This window comes from Cibotium barometz, chromosome 39 (genome assembly GCF_041138505.1).
Source record: "Cibotium barometz isolate CiBa-2024 chromosome 39, ASM4113850v1, whole genome shotgun sequence".
NCBI classification, from domain to species: domain Eukaryota; kingdom Viridiplantae; phylum Streptophyta; class Polypodiopsida; order Cyatheales; family Cibotiaceae; genus Cibotium; species Cibotium barometz.
Genome location: NC_141084.1, coordinates 15,675,534 through 15,696,455, shown reverse-complemented (window position 1 = coordinate 15,696,455; position 20,922 = coordinate 15,675,534). Strand labels below are relative to the sequence as shown.

The window sequence follows — 20,922 nt, the reverse complement described above, 5'->3', positions numbered from 1 at the left end:
AAAGCTGAATGACTCCAAATTTGTCCCTAAATCTCCGCAAGTATTAGCTACGAACCACACCCTGCCCTCGGTTTTCAAAGAACTAAGGACAAGTGGCTCAATAGCCTTAGGAGTGCCTACAAGGAAAGACGACAGCCCCTAAGATAAGGACGTTCTTCCCAAGAGGACACTTCTAGCAACTCGAGAGCTCTACAAGTACTTTGAGGAGAGATATCACGCCCCCAAAACAAGGACTATCTCCCCAAAAGTTGTACGATGGGTGTCAGGCAGTGTTTATATACAGAATAGTACCCCGTCGGTGTTCTTTCTTTTTCCCGGCGGGCCCGCCGGGATAAGCAGTTTTCCCGGCGGGCCCGCCGGGAAAACCAAAAGCCCGGAGGTGTTACGGGACTAGTGGGTTCTGGCAGGTCATTGCTCAGGTCATGTGAATATACAATGTGATCACAAGTTTTAATATGTTAACAATAGGTTTTGTTAACGTGATCACGAAATTGTGAAGACGTTAATGAAATCCCTGTTAAAGGGAAATTGTAAAGGGAATATTTAAGAAGACACATTCACACTTATCCATTGAATTAGCAATATTGTTTCCTATCTTTAAGGAGACACATTCGCAATTATCCATTGAATTGTCAATATTGTTTCCTATCTTGCGTATAAGGTTGTCTGTATAGTTGATGAAGGTGACCAAGGTCGTGTACCTAGGCACTAGGGTGGTATCTTTAAGTCATAAACTCAAAACAAAGATCTTAGCTTACACCAACATTAAAAAAAAAGCGACACAAAAGACCATCATCAAGGGGAAGTGTTAGAAATTTGGTGATATAATTTTGTTGTTAAATGAATGTGTACACCTTTGACTATTATTGTTTGGGTATGGTCTTTCATGCAAAGGTAATATGTGCATATATTATTTATAAAAGGGGAAAGGGTAGAAGAAGTTTGTAGAAGGAATCAAAATGTTGTAGTTCACATTTTGTGGCATTAATACATTTGGAACTACTTGGTTAGCATGATTTGGACAACTTATTCTTATGGTGATTGAAAGCATGATAAAGCTACATATTATGATGTACTTTGTATGGTGGATTAAGAGAATTCTTATGGGTTCACTACCTTCATTAATGTGTCATTATTAATATTAATTTAATTATGGATTTCACTATTTCCTTTAATTTACCCTAGGCTAGTAGAATGTTTAAACATAATAGATCTAAAATGGTGATTTGTGGTTCAATTTCCTCTTCGAAGAAAACAATCTTTGAAGACAAAAATGTCAAGGAGAAGCCTAATTCCTGCTTTGGAATGTGCTTTGTGATAATACAAAGCCATCTCAAGGAAATGATATTTTATGATTGACAAGATTGATCAAGGAGTAAGGATGAATTTTCTTCATGATCTGTTGAATCTAGCCTAAGCATATCATGAACCCTAATAATTATAGAGTTAGATTTTAATCCATTAGAGGATAGAACATAAAACTTAGAAATAGCATCAGAAGTGGACTTGTTAGAGCGTGATAGAGTGACCATCATTGAACAAGTTGGAATTACATACTTCATGAATCTCTAATGTACAAGTTGAAACATTTCATGACCTATATTGTATAAGAACTTGAAAATTATGGCAGCAAATGATATCAAATTAAATATCTAGCTCTTTCTTAAATGGCCCATGGTAGACCACCCATTATTATCCATAACAAATCCTATAAAATATCTTCTCATTTTTTGAGGGTAATATCAAAGCTTTTATCAAGAGAAACATTGATGATTATTTGACAAAAATAATGGTGGTTTGGAACCAAGCATGTACCAATATCGTAACTTAGTGAAATTTTTTGATATTACCACATAAAGCCTTGCAAACTTCCCTCAATATATCATGCCATTATATTGTAATGTAGTGCCAACGATGGGGCTCATCAAGCTACTCTAGTGAAGGATGGTTGGTGCATTCGATGCACCTTGCCAATCCAGCTCCATGTCTTCCCCATCATGGATGGATATGGTAACCTTACATCTATATTCCTTGTCACCATGGATTAAAGAGGAAATTATAATTTTGAACAATTACAAACACTTTTTTAATTGTAATTTTAAACATGCATTTTTAAATTATGGCTAAAATTTAAAAATTTTGAGGAAGAATTTGTCCTTCTCCCATCAATATGGGAAGGCTTTTCAAAAAAACTTTGAACACATTCTATGAGAAGTTGAAATTTGAATCATTTTTTGCCTTGAATCTTGTCCCATCAATATGAAGAGGCTTTTTAGAAATTTGAACACATTCTAGGCTAAGTTGAAATTTGAACTATCTTTCCTTACTGGGATGGGCATGTTGATAGTCCATCTCCTTTTGTTACTAGCATGGCTAACAATGCTATGTCATAGGCCTTATATTATTTATCAATATTTAAAAAGTTATAAATCTTGTGCTTTAGAGAGTCCAACGCTCTGTCATTGGCCTTATATTATTTATCAATATTTAAAAAGTGATAAATCTTGTACTTTAGAGAGTCCTTAAAGAATCTAATGGTGTTACCAAGATGTTCAAAATAAATTTTCAAATCATCTTAACTTAAATATTTACTTTTGAGTTTCTTTTCAATGCAAGTGTTGCAATCCAGGAAGGAGGGTCCTGAAAGAAATGCCATATAAGCTTTGTATCTGGCAGGTGTGGTGAGCAAGGATCGAACATGGGATGTCATATAAGCTTTGGACCTTGTGGGTGTGGTGAGCAAGGATGGAACCCATACTAACTCAAGACCTTTGAGTTTTGGCTTAACTAACTCACCACAAAGAGAGTATTGAATGTGAACAAGGTGTGGTGAGCAACGATGGAACCCATTCTAACCTAGGACCTTAGGGTTTTGGCCTAACTAACCCACCACAAAGAGAGTATTGGATGTGGACAAGGTGTGGTGGGCAAGGAATACTAACCTAGGACCTTAGGGTTTTGGCTTAACTAACCCACCACAAAGAGAGTATCGGATGTGAATGCAGTTTGAGACTACTTCTGAGTTGAAAAGAGAGTTATTGGATGTAATTTGAGACATCTACGTCTGGGTTGAAAACAGAGGTATTGGGATGTGAGACTGTGCAACTTGAGGCATCTACAGGTTCTACTTCTGAGTTGGAAAGAGAGGGATGATGATGATGCAGCAGTAAATGCCGTGAAAGTTCGTAAAACTGGTGAAGTCAAGTGCACTGTGCAATACAGAAGGTAGATCGCCATTAAGGCTGTGATAACTGGATGGGTGAGGTCAGCAAGGCAGGAGGCTGGAGGTGCAAGTACTGTGCCACACCTCTTGCTGCCACCGTAATGACCATTGACCGCTCTGTCTGTGTGTGTGTGTGTGCAAGCTCTGTGTGTGTGCGTGTTTGCTTGCGTTGGGGGCTATCGCCTTTTGTCGTCACGAAGACGACCTTCTTTTTCTTTGCTTTTGTGTGTAGATGGAGGTGGGTGAGCGGCGTGCTCGCTGTCTATTTATTCTCGTCTCACCCTGCCCGTCAGCCCGTCTGCATCACTTCATCGTCTGGAGAGAGGCCTTCTTCTTGGGCTGGATGGGGAAACCTCTACACTCTTGACTCTGGACCTCTCTATCTGCGTGAAGAGAGAGAGAGAGAGAGATAAAGACTGTGTCTGCATGAAGAGCCGTCAGAGAGAGAGAGAGAGAGAGAGAACCCTAGCTGCCTGTGCGCCGTTTAGAGCTTTAGTAGAGTTCGATCGTTAGTATCATGACGGCTCTACCGGCTTCTTCTTCTTCCTCCTCCTCTTGAATCATTAGAGCACCCTTCTATCCTCATATTGGGTGCCTATCAGCGTTGCATGCAGCCGATACGCAGCTCCTGCATGCTTTTTATCCTTCCAACGTTAACACAACCTCCACCAGCTTAGACTCCTACTTGTTGTTGCCTCACAGCCAAACCAAGTGATAGCAATATGGGTTATGTGCCCTTTTATAATTACGTCCCCTCATCCTCCTCTTCTTCTTCGCTTCACATGATAATGATCCCAACCTTCTCTCCTTTACTAGATAGCTCCTCCTCCTCCTCCTCCTCCTCCAACTGTGCCCCCGTGATCAAAATGAATGATGAAGAATTCTTGGGTGTTGGTAGCGGTCGGCTGCATACTCCCACATCTGCCCCTCCCGCGCCCATGGAGAGCGTTATGAGGGATTTAATTGCCAGCCCTCCTCAGTATTGTGGTAGCACCAGCACCACTGCAAGCGTCCAGCAGCAGCTTCTGAGCCCTCTCAACAGCGCCGCAGACCTTAGTCTTAGTCCCCTTCCGGCCGGAGCTGTAGCCGGCGCTGGCTACGGCCCTGCCGCTCTGAATTTCTTCCATTCTTCCCCTCCTCTTCATGTTAACGTTGCTACTGCCGGAGTTGCTGACGACGTCGTGAATGCGACCAGTACCGGATTTCTCAATCTCTTCAGCAAAGAAGGGTGTTTTGGCCACGACGATACTACACCAGCTCCCTCGCCTGCTGCCACTACGTCTAGTCCCTACCTGCAGATGCAGCCATTGGAGGTTTATCCTCCCATGGGCTCCGCGCCCACTCTCTTCCAAAAGCGTGCTGGCGCTCAGCGCCGGGACTCGGCCGCTCCTGCCAATATACTAAGGCGCCCGCCCGGCATGCTTCCAATTCCTCCCTCCTCCTCCAAAACGAAGCCAGTGGTAAGCTCTGCTATCGACGCCGGCTACCCTGCTGCAATGGGTAGGCCTAGCTCTTGCAAGGGGCGCAATTCTGCAAAATTGGGTCGCAACCACATGGAGTGGACCAATCTAGGTGCATCACAATATAGTGCTTTCAATTCCAGAATGTGTGAAGAAGGGGTCGTTGGTGAGCAGGTAGCTGGAGATATGGAAGATCTGGTGGATGATGATGATGAAGGCGAAGATCATTTTCTAAGCGAGAATGAAGCAGCCGCGGCATCGGCAGCAACAGACCGGGGTCACCTTGCACCAGAATTGGAAGCTGCAGACGAAGATGAAGATTGCATGGCACTCTTCCACATAAGCGACCCAGATCATCACATAAATAACATGGTGGATGGAGTTGACGCAGCGTTTGAGGCTAGTGCAGACGAGCAAGGGGCTTCGCAAGTGGCGACGACAGCCGCTAGCGCGAGCGCAGCCGCCGAAAATGGTACTAATGATACGGCTAACCGAGGAGGGAGCGGCAGGGGGAAGGTCAAAGGGCCTCCCGCCAAAAATTTGATGGCGGAGCGCAGGCGGAGGAAGAAGCTCAACGACAGGCTATACACGCTACGCTCGGTGGTGCCCAAGATATCGAAGGTGATCACCGCCGCCGTCGCCCTCCCCTCTCTCTCTCTCTCTCTCTAGTCTCTCACATCTCGATTTTTCTGTGTCTTAATTGTATCGCAGATGGACAGAGCTTCTATCCTAGGGGACGCCATCGATTACTTGAAGGAGCTCCTGCAGCGCATCAATGACCTCCACAACGAGCTTGAAGCCAGTGCAGTAGCGGACAACTGCAGGACTGCAGCAAGCCTTCCTCCGACGCCCAGCAGCTTCATGAATCAGACACTATCAACATCAACTTCGAATCTTCCCGGCTCTTTCGTGAAACTAGAAGAATACGGCCCCTCAGCAGCTCTTACCTCCATGCAGCTGGCCATGACTGCAGGTGATCCAGATCAAACACAGCCACCCAAGGTAAGCGCCCAGCCCTGACTTCAGATTACAGTCCCAATACAGGCGGAACAGCTTATTTCGGACACTACATGTGCAGATAGAGGTGCAGAAAAGAGAAGGGCGGGCGCTCAACATACACATGTTCTGTGCGAGGCGTCCTGGGCTTCTGCTGTCCATCATGAGAGCATTGGATGGTCTCGGCATCGACGTCCAGCAGGCTGTTATCAGCTGCGTCAACAGCTTTGCCCTGGATGTTTTTCGAGCTGAGGTACTACTCGATCGCCTCTATCGTTCAGATCCCAATTATTTAATTATTTCGAATTCATCCTAGAATTAATCCTAAGGTATGGGATTGAATAACAATCCTAATACATTGTTACTTAATCCCATCCTCTTCTCAAGGGTGGGATTAAGTAACCATCTTAGCATTAATATATGTAGGTCACTAGTTTAATTATTTTGCATCTTTTTTAATTAATTTTCTAGCATTAATTTGTAGGTCACTAGTCTAATAATTATTTCGCATCTATTTTAATTAATTTTCTAGCATTAATTTGTAGGTCACTAGTCTAATAATTATTTCGCATCTATTTTAATTGATTTTCTAGCATTAATTTATGTAGTTCACTAATTAAATTATGTTGCATATACGTTAATTAATCTCCCATGTATTAAGCACTCCTTTATCTCCTTAATTACAATACATTATTAATTTTCTTTGTCCTTCCTTTTTAATTTCCCAGCAATCTCAAGAGGACGATGTTGCAACTCATGAGATCAAGAGAGTCCTCCTCCTCACTGCGACAACAAGCTAGCTAGCCAAAATTAGAAATACTCGCTTGTCGTTACTCCGACTTTGCACTTATGTAAATTTTTGCTTCTTTGCATAATTTATCACTTTATAAATTCGAAGTTTTATTACAAGACTTAGGACAAGTGTTTGAGTATCAACGTTACAAATAACACTTTTCTTAACAAATCACAAAACTTAAAAGCCTTCAAATTTTAAAGGTTGAATCTATTCATGCCTTGAATTTTATAGATTTTTTGAAATGAAAAAATAAAATGTAAAAAAAATGTTGCATGTTCAATTTGGATGTTCATTGTATATAGTTTTGCACATTTTCTGTGAATAGTATAAGTTTTATATAAACAATATTACACATGTTGTTATCTTGTCAAATCTTTTAGACGAAGAATCTTAATGGGTTAGTGAAGTAGTCTCCTTGTTAGAACCCTTAGTCACCTTTCTTGGGTTAGTGAAGTAGCCTCCTTATTAAAGCCCTTGTTAGTCACATTTCTTGGTGATTAACTACTCGATTGAAACCCTTGTTTTTAAAGAGTGCATCAGTTTTTTGTAATTTTTAATGAGTGCGTTAGTTTGTTGTTGCAATTTGATGATATTGAGAGTAGAAGGATTCCACCTCCTAGTAAACTATCAGGCTTCTCCTTATTAGTAGAACTAGGAAAGCCATTTAATTCAAAAATGATATTACCTTGTAATAGCAATCCTCTTCAAATTCCAACATAGGAGATGATCACCACACTTAGCCAAGATGAGACAAAGATAAGGACAGGATCTCCCTTACACACTCCATCAGAGATCTAATAACAATTTACAAAAACAATGCTTTATTCATCTATCACATAAATGCTTTATGCTACAATTCAAGAGGCTATTCACCGAAATGAGAATACTCCTTGCATGAGAGAGGAAGAAGAGAAGACAAGAGAGACAATGCAAGGGTCGGTTCCGGAACATATACTTAGCCAACCCTAATGAGGGTTAACTCCTCAATGTAAAGCTGCTAGGGACTCACTCCACCAGCACTTGTGTCATCCAAGTGGAGCTTTCCTTAAGCTAGGCAGGAGCAAACAGAAGGAGCTATGGAGAGCTCAACAACTCCTATCTCAATGCCTTGGTGTGTGCTCATATGAACGAGAGAGAGAGAGAGAGAGAGAGAGAGAGAGAGAGAGAGAGAGAGAGAAGAGGCAAGGCACACACATACAATCGACCAAGCAAGCATGCATCAACACATAAGCTCATCACCATAGCCAAAAGAGAGCAAGAGGGAGAGAGAAGAAGACTCCATTGTGATAATGGGATTGTATATCCTTTTCATATTTCATAAGTCACTTATACACATGAGCTCTCTTTTTACAATGGCCGGCTACCCATTTAACAATTGGGGGCCCAAAATTGGTTCTCTAGCTCTATGTACACCTAGTCTTGTTACTCATGGCCGGTGTTACACATGTCATAATCTCGGTCATCCCGTATCTTTTACATGAAACGCTTAGCATGGTTTTTCGTAAAAATGAATTAGATGAAGTGTAACCATGCTTAAAATAATGTTAACCATTGTGGTCAACATACCCCTCTCCCTAATTCAAGTCCGCCCACCATTGTGATCAACATACCCCTCTCCCTAATTTAGGTCCATCCTCAAACTCGCAACAAGGCTCAAGGGTAGTAGAGGGAGTATGTGCGGACAAAGTCGTACCACGATTTGGGGTACTGGGGGGGGGGACCGTGGGGGGGGGACCGATGGAAAGCTTTGTAGCTGGTCCACAAGGCGGTCTCTATTATATCTTCAAAGGTTTGGAGGTGCTAGAGGCAAGGATCCATTGGGTATGTTCGTAGTAGCTAAAAAGCTACTTGAGGGTGGGGCCTTTATTAATGTCGAAGGTGAGGCCATGGGTTCTTCATGGTACTGGTGCCATGTGGGGAACTCCACCCAAGTGGGTGGTGATAAGGTTAAAGAAGCGGATGGTGGTGATGATGGCAAGATCTGATACTTGATCATATTTGGCCGTGAATGCATGCATTTGGGCAGCATGCTTTCTTCCGTGCATGGGCTTCGAGACATAGGTGTCCTGCTTGGCATCGATATAGAGTGGGAGGATATGATTGTCCATGCGATCGATGACCTTTGTTAGTGAAACTTGTTGGTATTGTTGGCCAAACAAGATGCAGATGGCATGCTCGGACTCTCTGCGTTCCAGAGGACCATGCCAGTTGAGGGGATTGAGGGGGTCCACCTCATCTTGCTCTTGTGGGGATTGGGGGTGGAATTTTGGCCTCTTCTAGGGGGTGGGTGAAGGTAGGTCAAAGTGTTGGGGTTGTGGAGGCAGAGGAGTTGAGGGGGTGGTGCAGTGACACTGAGGCATCAAGGAGAGGATGTGGGCACGCCGATGTAGAAGAGAGATCCTTGGGGAGTAATGGCGGGCCCAATCCCAGATGGAGGGAGGAAGGGGGTGACGGTGGTGTTGGTGAAGGAGGTGGCGAGGGGTTGCGAGATGGTGTGGTATATGGGGTGAGGCAAAGATGGGAAGGGTGGCGGTGGAAGAGGTTGAAAGGGGAAAGATGGGAAGGGTGGCGGTGGAAGAGGTTGAAATGGGAAAGTTCGTGCTGCATGTGATAGGATTTTGGTATGGAGTGTGGGTGGTTCAAGGGACCATTGGTGGTTCAAGGGACCATTGGTGGGCACGAGTGTGGGGAGGGGTGGGTTGGATGGCGGTTGAGAGCTAGAGCCTGGGTGGGAGTGGGGATGTGGGGGCCAAGAGGAGGTTGTTGAGGGCAAGTTTGGTGGGTAGGGGGGTCTCCTCTCCGGTGGGATGGTTATTGCCCTCATCGTCGTCGTTGTCCTCATGTCATTAGCAGCAGTAGTAGCGTGGTCTCCCACCATAAGAGAAACTGTCGGATGTTTGGAGAAAAATAATACATTAGCCTCATGCACCTCTTCGAGGGTGAAGTCGTGGGAAAAGGCGATGTGAGAATCATCAAACTGGAGGAGGGCAGTGGAGCGATGACCTATAGTTGGTGGTAGATGTGAGTGTAGAGGACAAGGCCATAGGGGGAGTAAGGAGGGAGGGCACGACAACGAAGGGCCTTGTAAGCTACGTAGAGACAGTTGTCCAATCGCCGATCAAGGAAGGCGAGGGAGATAAGGGATTTTGAAGAGGCATAGGGGTACATGCAAAGGGCTAGTGGGGACTGTAAGTTCGATGGAGGCATGGATGTTAGTGGCTTGTCCGTACTCCAGGAGGGTGGACCAGTTGATGAGGTTGGCAGTGAGAGGGTGAATGGGAAGAGTGAAGAGGATGGTGGGTTTGTCAAAGGAAAGTTGGGTTTGGACGAAAAGGGTGACCAGGAGGTTAATGGAGGGGGGAGGGATTTTGGTGCTGATATAGGAGAGGATGGAGGCGATGAGAGGGTTGTCGAGGAAAAGATTGTGTTGGAGGAGGTTCAGCTGGAAAGCATAGAAGTGGAGCTCTAGGAGATGGGTAGGGTTTTGGGGTGAGATGAAGAGGCTGGGCAACTCAATGGCAGCATCCATCAAAGCATATACTTTGTGTTCATTGGTGCTAGACATCTGCCCTAGAATTGCGTGCTGCGCTTAAATTGTGCATTCCTTGGTTGGGCAACTCAGTGGAAGCATGCATCAAAGCATATACTTTGTTTTCATTGGTGTTGTGGACATCTGCCCTAGAATTGCATGTTGCACCTAAATTGTGCGTTCCTTGGCTACCCCGCTGTGCATCCTTTTACCACAGGGTTTGCTCGGTGACTGCCTTATAGGAGTCGAAGGAAGAATGGATCTGGTTGTGGCCATCCTGGGTTGTTTGGGCTATGTTGCATAGATCGTGTGCTTTTCGTTGGGCTAGGGAGCAAGCGGCGTGGGCTGTTTGGGGTGTCCACATGGGCCTTTTGGAGTTTCTCCTAGAGTTGGGTGACTACTTGTAGGGCTTTGGCAAGGGTGCGCTCCTGGTCCTCCAGGGAGGCCTACAGTTGGTGGGTGTTGGCACAAGGAGGGCGGCCTGGAGATCTTGTTGGGTTTGGATTAAATTTTCATGGACTAGGAGCATGGTGGACTGAGTGGTTATGGCCTGCTCATGCTGCCTCTACATGTAATCTGTCAATGGAAGTGAGGAGCTCCCGAGCGAGGTTAGAGAATCTATCTACAAAATTGGGGAGGGTGCCATGGGAGGACCAACTTCCTTCAGAGAAGTATTGTTGGGAGCGGAAGTAGTCGGGCCTACACCCCGGGCCTACACCCAATGGAGTGTATCCATAGTGTGGCACCAGGAGGTGGAGGGTGAGGCCGATGGCCCTTCATTGGGGTGAGCTGGTTAGGAAGAGGGGACAGTTTGGCCACTGGGGCTGGGTGTGGAGTGGAGTAGGGTCTCTTTGAGGAATTGGAAATTTTGGTAAAGCTCCTCTTCCTCAGTCGCTTTGTGGCATGCCTCCTCCTCTTGGAGATCAGAATGGTGGCACTTGGATGGGACATGGTAGTAGGTTAAGGCTATGGCTCAGAGATCATGGAAGGGATGGTGGTACTACCTTGTAAATGGATAGGTGGTGGAAGCTCCTCCCAATCGGCTGCATGGTAGAGGACCTTGGTGAGGAGTAATGAGGCGGCCAGCTTGCCCTGTGGGTTGGAGAAAATGGCGTGGAGTTCCTTGTGGAGTTATTTGGCCCAATCGACCAGTACACCCTGATGGACAAGGGCAAGGGTGGAGAGGTTGCACCTGTTAAAGCGGTCAGCCCAACATGTTGTGAGTAGGAAGGACATTAAGGGGCATTTGAACATATTTTGGGCCTTTTACTAAATGAAAGTAATTAGTAACGGACCAATAAAAATAGAGGAGTGTGCACATTTAGTCTCCTTTGTATATAGGGAGAGAGACTAGGCAGTAAGGAGGGGGACTAGGCTTTCAGCGCTTATAATTACATTTGTCTCCTACAAAAAGTAGAGGGTTAGAGTAGGTAGGTGTAGTCCCACAATTTTCGTGGCTCATTATTCCAAAATAGTCACTTTTTTCCCCAAAAACTCATCTCAAACTTGATTATAGACCAAAATCTCATTTTCAAGTTCGCTTAGCTTCTTGAACATCCAAACTATACTCTCGTTAATCTCCTCCCTTCTTTCATCTCTTCATTCTCCAAGGCTCCTCCAAAACCCTAATCTATAGATCTCATTCTAGAACATTCACCCAATCCTAACCTTTCACACAACAAGCTTCACCTTTAGCTTCTGGTTGATATGGCTGCACCAAGAAGACCAAAAGATGAGATTGAGTAGATATCGCTGCATAGGAAGGATGATGATGGTGCTTGGGTGGGAGAGGCATTTCGCAAGGGTTCTTGGGTTTATCTACAGCCTATTGCAATTGGTCCCCATTGAGTTTGACGGCGAGATGTGATGGAGCTTCATTGGAAAGGTCGTTTAAAGTAAGTTTCCATGCAACTCTAAGTATCATGAGTTTGAAAGGAGCATATGATTTCATAACTACCAGAAGTTTCTTTCTTTCTAAGTCATCTTATTTCTTATTTGTAGGCATTTTTCCCTCAAACTTGGTAGAGGAATGCCATTACGCAGTCTTACTGGAACATTTCAAGCATTACATGGAGATATCGGTGAAGCAATGTTTTCTTATAGAAACAGTGTAGAACTTCTTAAAGAAAAAGTTTTCGTTTACCGGCACTCCTATGTGGTTCCAAGGTATGATGGTGGTTTTGGTAAGTTACAAATGACAACATCTCCCCCCCTCTCTTCTTTTGAATGGCCAATCCCAGATGCTTGGACTGTAATGGTCATGAAATCAAAGATGCTTTGTGATATACAAGGATCTTTAAAGTTTGCAAAGCCCTCTCGATCTGTGGGTCTTAGTTGGGTATGTACCCAATATATCTTTTTGCTAAGATGTTCAATCAATTTACCTTCTCACAAACATCTACCATGTTTGTGTGCAAGAAAATACTAGATGATGACATGGTTGCCTTGCTTGGAGAGCATTAGAGTATTGTAGAGGGGGTGCATAAAAATGACACATTCAAGTGTAATATAGTAGACTACTCTAGTGTTTCATTTCGATATCTCAAAGCTCGTTCCACGTTATACATACGCTTTTATTATGAGCGGTGGATGAAAAAGAACAGCTATTGGGTTCCAATGCAAGGGCAAATAAACAAGTTGTTTTATCGCTCAATTGCCAAGTGGTGTGGTGGAAGTTGGAAGTGCAAGTAGACATTGGAGCCTCCTAAATGTTAGGGAGCACCTTCAAATCGTAGGAGGTGAGGATATTAGCAAGGCACAATTCAAGGTGAATAATAGAAAGATTCATAAGCTGTGTATCAATCCTTCAAAAGACCCAAAATAGGCCACAACTGAAGAAAAGCCTACTCAGCAGGATGATTATGAATTTTAGGAATGTTTTTTATTGAGGACTTGGGCTCAAAACAATTTGTATCTCAATGTTACTTTAATGGAAAATATCTTGCGACATTTCAATTTATATGTGTACTCGTATTATACTTCTCTCTCTCTCTCTCTCTCTCTCTCTCTCTCTTTCTCTCAATTTTTTCGTAAATTATTTTTAAAGCTGTCTTAAATTGCTAAAATAATGAGGGGTTCAATAAGAATTCTGGATAATTAAAAAAACAAAGATATGAGAAAAAAGCTCGTAATCGAGAAGAATCTTTACAAAACAAAATGTACTAATAAAGATCTGCAGGCTAGGGCTGTTGGGGCTCCATGCCCTCAGGATAAAAACATGTTCCAAGATTGCTTAAGACGAGTTGCTTCAATGCAACTTGTCTCAAAAAAAAAAACTCTTAACATCTTTAGTGTACAAAACAGGAAATTGTCCACAGTACCCTTGAATGTGCTTACACGCTTACACGCTTACAAGCAAAGGCACGAGAAATGGGCAATTGTCCATGCTACCCTTGAATGTGCTTACACGCTTACAAGCAAAGGCATGAGAAACGGTCAAAAAGAACAAAAAAGACAATACCTCAACATGGGTAGAAGAACATGCTTTAAAGTAGAACCCAAAAGAAAAAGCAAAACCTTCTAAACCCAAGAAAAATAAGGGACAACAAACTATCGAAACCAAGGTTGAATTAAAGGATAGGGAAAAGAAGCCTATGGAGGACATAAACCCAAAAGGGAACATAAACCCAAAAGAGCCAAAAGCTACACATAATGCAGAAGCATCCACCTCAAAAGTCATGGTCACACAAACCACAAAACCTATATGTGCGACACAGGATACAAAAACCCAAAAGAGAATTTGATATCGTCGTATGGCATAATGAAAACCTAACAATCTAAAGAAAGTCAGAAGATGAAACAAGTTCTAGTACGTCACTTAGTGAGAATGAAACAAGTTTTGATTCTTCACTCAATGCACCTCAAGTTAGATGGTAATACCTCGCAATCAACAGCTATTCCTAAAGAAGTTTCCATAGAGCAACCATCTATCTCTAATAAGGAACTAAAAGGAAAAGCCCCGGAGCCTATGCCTCTTCATTAACAAACCCCACCAAAGGAGACAACCACATGCTCGAAGGCCTCATCACTCATCAATAGCCACTCCACAAGAGACTCTAGCCTCATCATCATCAAAAATACCCATGAGTCTCAAACCTGTAGGCTCAGCGCTACCCAATGTGAAGGAAATCCCAAAACCTTTCATGTCCACCAAAAAGAAAACTCCACCAAGACAACCAAAATCAAGGTGTCTTAATAGTATCAAGATGTGGGTGGAGAAGCAGCTACTTGTAGCTCAAGGCTACTACGAAGGTGCCAATCAAATTTGGGTGCCTCAACATTCAAAGCCTCTTCCTCAACACATCACTTAGATACCAAGGAAAAAGAAAAGTACTCCACACCGTCCACAAAAACCTATGCGAGTTCCTCAAAGAACTCCACCAAGTAAACAAGTGTGGGTACCAAAAAGATTACTACAAGCACAAGGGTACTACCAAAGTAATAATAAATCTTGGATTCTCCAGCACATCACAAAGTCCCCTAAGCCTGTTCAAAGAAAAAAACCAAAGCACCAAAGGCATCAGCCCACCAGTTTATAATGTTTATCAAAGATGGGTGCTTGTGCTTGTGCATGTGCTTCAACAACAAGGATACTATGATGGTAATGCCATCATATGGTTGCCAAAATTGAACAAAGTGAAGAAAGCCTCACTACCGACTTCTATCTCAACAACTTTACCTTTGACAAGAATGGAGGCCCAAAGAACACCAAGCAAGTCACTCAACCACTCTCGTGCATTTAGCACCTACACAAGAGCTTGTGTGTTCAAACAAGCCCAATGGTAACCAAATAGCATTCTTACCTACTGCCCTCGATAACATTTGAGCTAAAAATTCAAGAATCAATTCTCATGTCTGCAAATGGAGACTTATGAGTGCATCAAAAATAAACTCACAATGATCTTTTCATACTTATGAGCGCAAGTGTAGAAGCTACGCAACAGACATAAGAACCTATTCTCTCAAAAAGGAGAATAGCCCCAATAATCTTTTGCTCATCGTCTTGTAAGGTGGTAACAAAAAAAAACATACAAAAACAAGGGAGTCACACATATGGCCTACCTAGAAGTGATAAAAATCACAAGCAACTCCCAAGAATCTTCAATAGCCATTATATTTTGTTAAGCTTATAGCTTAATATTCTTTTGGCTATGTTAATGTAGCAGGTGCTCTATGAGTACATATCCATACTCATGCACTTGAGGACATTTGCACCAAAGCCTCACCATCGACAACTTCTAAGTACATCTCTGGATGGGGGGGCCATGGTGGGCGAAAGCCTAGTCAATGGTACAACCCATCGCCTAGAATTTTCCTTCAAATTACAAACCTCTCCAAATGATGCTACCATCTTTATAAATCAATGATCTCCAATCCTTGTGAAGATATCTATATTAGCCTCGTAAGTCAACATAATTCTTTCAACCTTGCCAACAAGTGGCTACTTCAACACAGAGCAGTTCAATAAGAGTCTATATGACTCACTTCTTGTACTTCATGTATATCTACTTCATAAGAGCACTTCAATATACATAAAAACATAAAAGGCACATGGGAAGAAGCATGTAGGAACATGTCCTACTCATTCAACAACACAAGAATTCTGCCATACAAAGGGACATCATCAAAGGCCAATTTCTTCAAATGATGAATGTCACTTCAATGAATCAAATGATGAATGTCACTTCAATGAATCAAATGAGGAACTGAGAATCATCATCTCGTTCTTCTGATGATAATGTCTATGTTCCTTCGATTCCTTCCCTCTCTTATCTCCCATTATTAACATCTCTTAGTTTTCCCACTAACACAAATCACATGTAACCTTGCTTATGATTGCCAAAAACAAAGTGAGCCAAAAAAAAAAACAGAGCTCACAAAAATATAAAAATGCAATCACTTGCAAAAAACCCCACCTCCCCCCACACCGTTAGGAAATCCCAACAAACCACTAACCTTTTCATTAACTAGCTTTTCTTATTCCTTTCGAAGGAACAAAGACCATTGAACGTCACTCAACATCAAAGCCATCGACAAATCTTGTCCATTCTCCCAACACAAAGGTTTTCAATGCAATCACGAGTGAAGACACGATCGCCATCAGGAGAAGGGGGGGATGTTAATCCATTCCTAGGGTTAACAAGAGTTATCACCATTATCTTACACCAAGGAGTCAAGGTAGATACACCAAAGGGTCATACATTCCTAGGGTTAACAAGAGTTATCACCATTATCTTACACCAAGGAGTCAAGGTAGATACACCAAAGGGTCATACATTCAAGATATGAAGCAATGGTGTCCAAAGCTACAACTTGGACGGGCACCCGTAAAATGGTGTGACAGAGTATTTATGGCAATTCCTGTTCAAGAGCATGTGGTAGCAAGTTAGGATAAAGTCCTAAGTGATGTACTTCATGGATATATTATGAGAGTAGTCATTGTAATAGAATTAGGTCTTTTATGAGCCTAAAGTGATCGGTCGGTCATAATTTAAGTGTGTGTGAACACTTATGGCCATGTATATAAGTGAATATCTCTCATAACACAAGATACTCTCCCATTGTGCAATGGAGTCTTACTCTTGCTAATCCTCTTGTTACTAATCTCTCTCCCTAATGCATGCCCGTGAGTGTGTGTGAGTAAAGTGAGGTGAGATGAGTACCCATAGTGCAATGTGGCAGTGTGATAACGCTGGCGGGAGGCATGGTGGAATTGCTTCTCAAGGCATTGTAGAGTTTGGAGACCTCAAGGGTTACAAGCTCGGTCATTGGAAAGATCCTCTCACGACAATTATGGTTCACCACGTAATCTCTTATTGGATGTGTTTCAAAGAGGGTTAGGGTGAGCCATAACACATGATGTGGCTTGTTCTTTTGTGATTGCATGTAGAAGTTGGCAAATTGAGCAAAGTATTTGTACTTCTTGATGAACGAAGTTAACTCCATCCAACTAACATGAGCTTCCACTTGTCTTTGTACAAAAGACAAGGGCTCCATCCAACTAACATGAGCTTCCACTTGTCTTTGTACAAAAGACAAGGGCTCCCAATCATGATTGGCCCATCCTCATCCCAATGCATCTTCTCATCTACCATGATAGGCTGATTTTCCTTTGGATAAGATGGTACCCTCTTGGCATCACCATAGCATAGATCCATATGCTTGAATGAATCTTGTGGTGGTTTTCTATTCACGAAAACCTCTTGCATAGCTTGTTTACCTCCCTTGTGAGACCACCATAATAAGTTTTATACATAGGTTTCTTGCCCTCATGAACCCCACCAATTCTACCCTCAATTCTACCCTCAATTCTACCCTCAATGGCTTCTTCATGGTATTGATTCATGGATTGACCCAATTGATCTTCAATAGCTCCCATCTGGGTAGTCATAGATTTAACCTTTGAATTAAAGGTATGGTTGATGATATATAATATATCCATGAGTGGCTTAAAATCAAGTTTATCCACAAGAAATTGTAAGAGAGTGTCATTTGAAATGGCTTGCAAAATTTGAGAGGTGTGCTTATGGTGGGCACTACCCACATAAGCATCCTCTTCAACTCCCTTTGAAGTTTGACCAATGGATTAAGAGGCATTTTTATGAGTGCTTTCCCCAAGAAATTTCTCTTTAAGCTCTTTCATTGTGTCCATAGTGCCATGTTCCATCAATTCCTCCCCTTCCATATCCTTTGTTGCCAATGATAGCTTTCTAGGTCTACCTTTTGGCTTATCGGGCCATAATACGGCTGTTTTGGCAAATTTGCGATAGGATGATGTAGGGGTGTTGGATTTGGGTGTTTTAGGGCTCTATGGGAAGGTGTTAGGATAAGGGGTAAGGGCCTATGATGTCAATTTTGGTTCAATCAACCCTCTATATGCTCTGTTTTTGACTTTTTCCCAATTCAAATTGTGATAGTTTGGTCCACCACACTTGTACTCCAATGCTCCAAATGAAATTAAACTTAGTGGTTAAGGTATTTGGAAAGTGGAGAACACAATGGTGAAGCCAAATTTACGCAGTAAAGAAATGGGCGTAGGTCCTTAACCCGAAAACCAAACGGGGTGGTTGAGGGCTCTATGGATAATCCTATAGTTGCATTTGAATCTTAAAATGTAGATTATGTCAAATTGCCAACAACCCACATGAAACCAACTTGAAAACCAATGCATGTATGCATCCCGACATATCCAAAACATCATAATTCATCCAAACAGCATCCATTCAAGGTGTTTTGACTAGATTTTGGTAAAATTTTGACATGAACTTGGTGAATTTATGAGCCAATCACAATCACTATATCCAATATTAATGACATGTCAAATAATGCCAACTATACAACCTTGCATAATCCCATTGATTGTCAATTTCCACTTGTATTCATAGAACCATTGAAAATTTAATTTGATGTAGGAAGTTGAACGAGGAAGAGCTCTTCCTTGTTTCCAATCTCCTAGCCAAGACGTCTCACCCCCATACCAAATGGGCATCATTTATTAAAAGATTTCATCCTCTCATTTAATATCACCTGGAAAGGAAAATGTTGCAGATGCATCAAATAGACTTCCTTCCATTGTAAATATTTATATTCTTGATATTTATGCATTACTTGGATGCTATATGCGTAATACATATGAGAATGATTATGACTTTCATGATGCCTGGTTGAAACTCCACTCTAATAATTATTTGCCTATTAGTCATTATTCATGGAAAATAGCATGGCTTACTCATGCCATTGCCTATTCCTAATGGTCCTTGGGAAGAAATATCTATGGATACTATTACTAGTTTGCCTCTATGTGTGGGAGAACAACCATCAATTTGTAATCAAAGTTTGCAAAAGCAATAATATTGTTTACTGTTTGCTTCCTTTTGCAATTTATTATTTTGTATTGTTAAGATATTGCTTCTGCTATATTAGTTTTCTTACACATTTAAGGTATGTATTATTAATCATTTAGAATAGCCCAATAATATTAAAGTGCACCATGTTTTCCATGTGAGATTATTGAAAAAATATGTTGCTAATCCTGATTTTATGGTGTAGGATATGCATATGTTTGTAAGAGGATAGGACCATATTAATAAGACCTAAGGCCACCTTAACTAGGAGAGAGAAACCACTTAGGATAGAGAATAAATGTGAATTGTACCCAATCCAATATGCCACTTGGGAAGACTTGAATAAAATAAGTTTAGAATATCCATATTTTTCCTCTTAAGGATAGTGCCCTTTGAAGGAGCCTTACCCATGTAATAAAGACTACTAAACTTTAGGTAGTGTGACATGAAAAATTGATATCTTTCATTTTCAATTTTGTGCATATTTTGATGGTTTCTCAATAGTAATAAGGTGGAAGCTTGTCCAAGAAGATTGCGGCGCCCATAATGGAATCGGGTGGTAGTGGCGAATCAGGTGCTTTTGGCCACCATGTGGCACATTACTTCCCGCTGGATATTGTTAGGCTCATGTATCAGCTAGGTTCAGCGTGCCTGATCAGGACTTTTCTGTGGTATGGGAGAAACGGAGGGCCAGGGCCAAAGTTGCTTGGCCAGTTATCACTTTGCCGATAGCACAGGGAGGTCTAGGGATTGTGGCCCCAGCTTGCCAGAGCCGAGCGCTTTTGGGCAAGCTTATTGTTCGAGGACTCTTACCGGGCGGCGGCGCTGAGCCTTGGAAGGAGGTCCTCTTACACAGACTTGGTAGATGCACTCCAGCTACCTTGGTAGGCAGAGGTCCGATGGATTTTCACAGAGATGCGCAGAGTTGGTTTCCCGCGGAGGATTGAGGACAGATTTGCATGCAGTTTGTTGAGGACATGGGAGCAGCTACGCCCTGCTTTGATCTAGATTCCTCCCTCTTGCACTGAGGAGATCATGAGACAGCCCCTGGTTTGGAATCCACAGGTTCGGATAGATAGAGGCTACATGGTTGGATCCAGACCACATCTCTTGGGGAGCGTTGAGTGCTGGACCTACTCGGTGCCTTGGTGATTGGTTTCGACAGCTTCCTGAGAGGAGCAGCAGAGTTTGAGGCCTGCAGATTTGAGGGGTGTTCCGCAGATGATTAGTGATATTGAGGCAGCAGTGCCAGAGACTTGCCAGGATTCAGACTCCACCCACCTGGATGGGGGCATTCAGACTCCACCCACCTGGATGGGGGCATTCATGCGTTTGGAGATACTCATTGCAGTGAGAGGCTACTTTGGGGATTGCACATTGTTCTTTGAGGTGGGTGAGGGTGGACGACTTCACAGAGTCATGACTGAGTCAGAGCTTGTGGTTGACTACATCTTTCAGCGGATCTGAATAGTAGGAGCTTGTGGTAGACTTTGGCATGTTGACCCAGACCCGGAGGCCATCATCGTTGAGTCTGAGTGGCGCCTTTGGGCATGGGAGGCTTGGCCACTGACCCATTTACAGTGGGACCCAGACGAGTGGCAGTGGAGAGACCCTTTTGCCTCGGCAGAGTAGAGAGACCGCCCTCGCCGTTCTTTCAGTATTCGGCAGAGAGACCGCCCTCGCCGTTCTTTCAGTATTCGGTAGAGAGACCGCCCTCGCTGTTCTTTCAATATTCAGAACAGCTTGGCAGACATATTTTGCTAGCTCAGCGAGGCCAATCTAGCTGTGTTGCAGAGCATTGGTGGCGTGAGGGAATTTCAGCAGAGTTCCTGACTGCATTCTGGCAGCGCATTTGGAGTAGTAGACAGTCCAGGCGTACGGTTACCTTTCAAGTCAATATTAGATAAAGTGGGAAAAATCCCATTCCCATGAAAAAAGTGGGGGTATGGTAAACTCATCCAAAAGTTTGTCAAAACATATTCATGTAACATATCATTGGAAAGAGCTTGAAAAGTAGAATCTAGATCTATTTTGTCCGACAAATTTGGAGTTTGCATGTTCAAGTTATGGCCAAA

General features: G+C 42.8%; 1 protein-coding gene across 1 annotated transcript; it reads left to right on the top strand.

The window, feature by feature from the left end:
- The first annotated feature begins 3,519 nt into the window (after positions 1–3,519).
- On the top strand, positions 3,520–6,591 carry LOC147615774 (uncharacterized). The gene is made up of 4 exons (XM_086778375.1): positions 3,520–5,304; positions 5,395–5,685; positions 5,762–5,932; positions 6,408–6,591. Exons 1-4 carry the CDS (start codon positions 3,946–3,948, stop codon positions 6,477–6,479), a joined length of 1,893 nt encoding a protein of 630 aa, XP_086634501.1. The 5' UTR covers positions 3,520–3,945; the 3' UTR covers positions 6,480–6,591.
- The last annotated feature ends 14,331 nt before the right edge of the window (positions 6,592–20,922 follow it).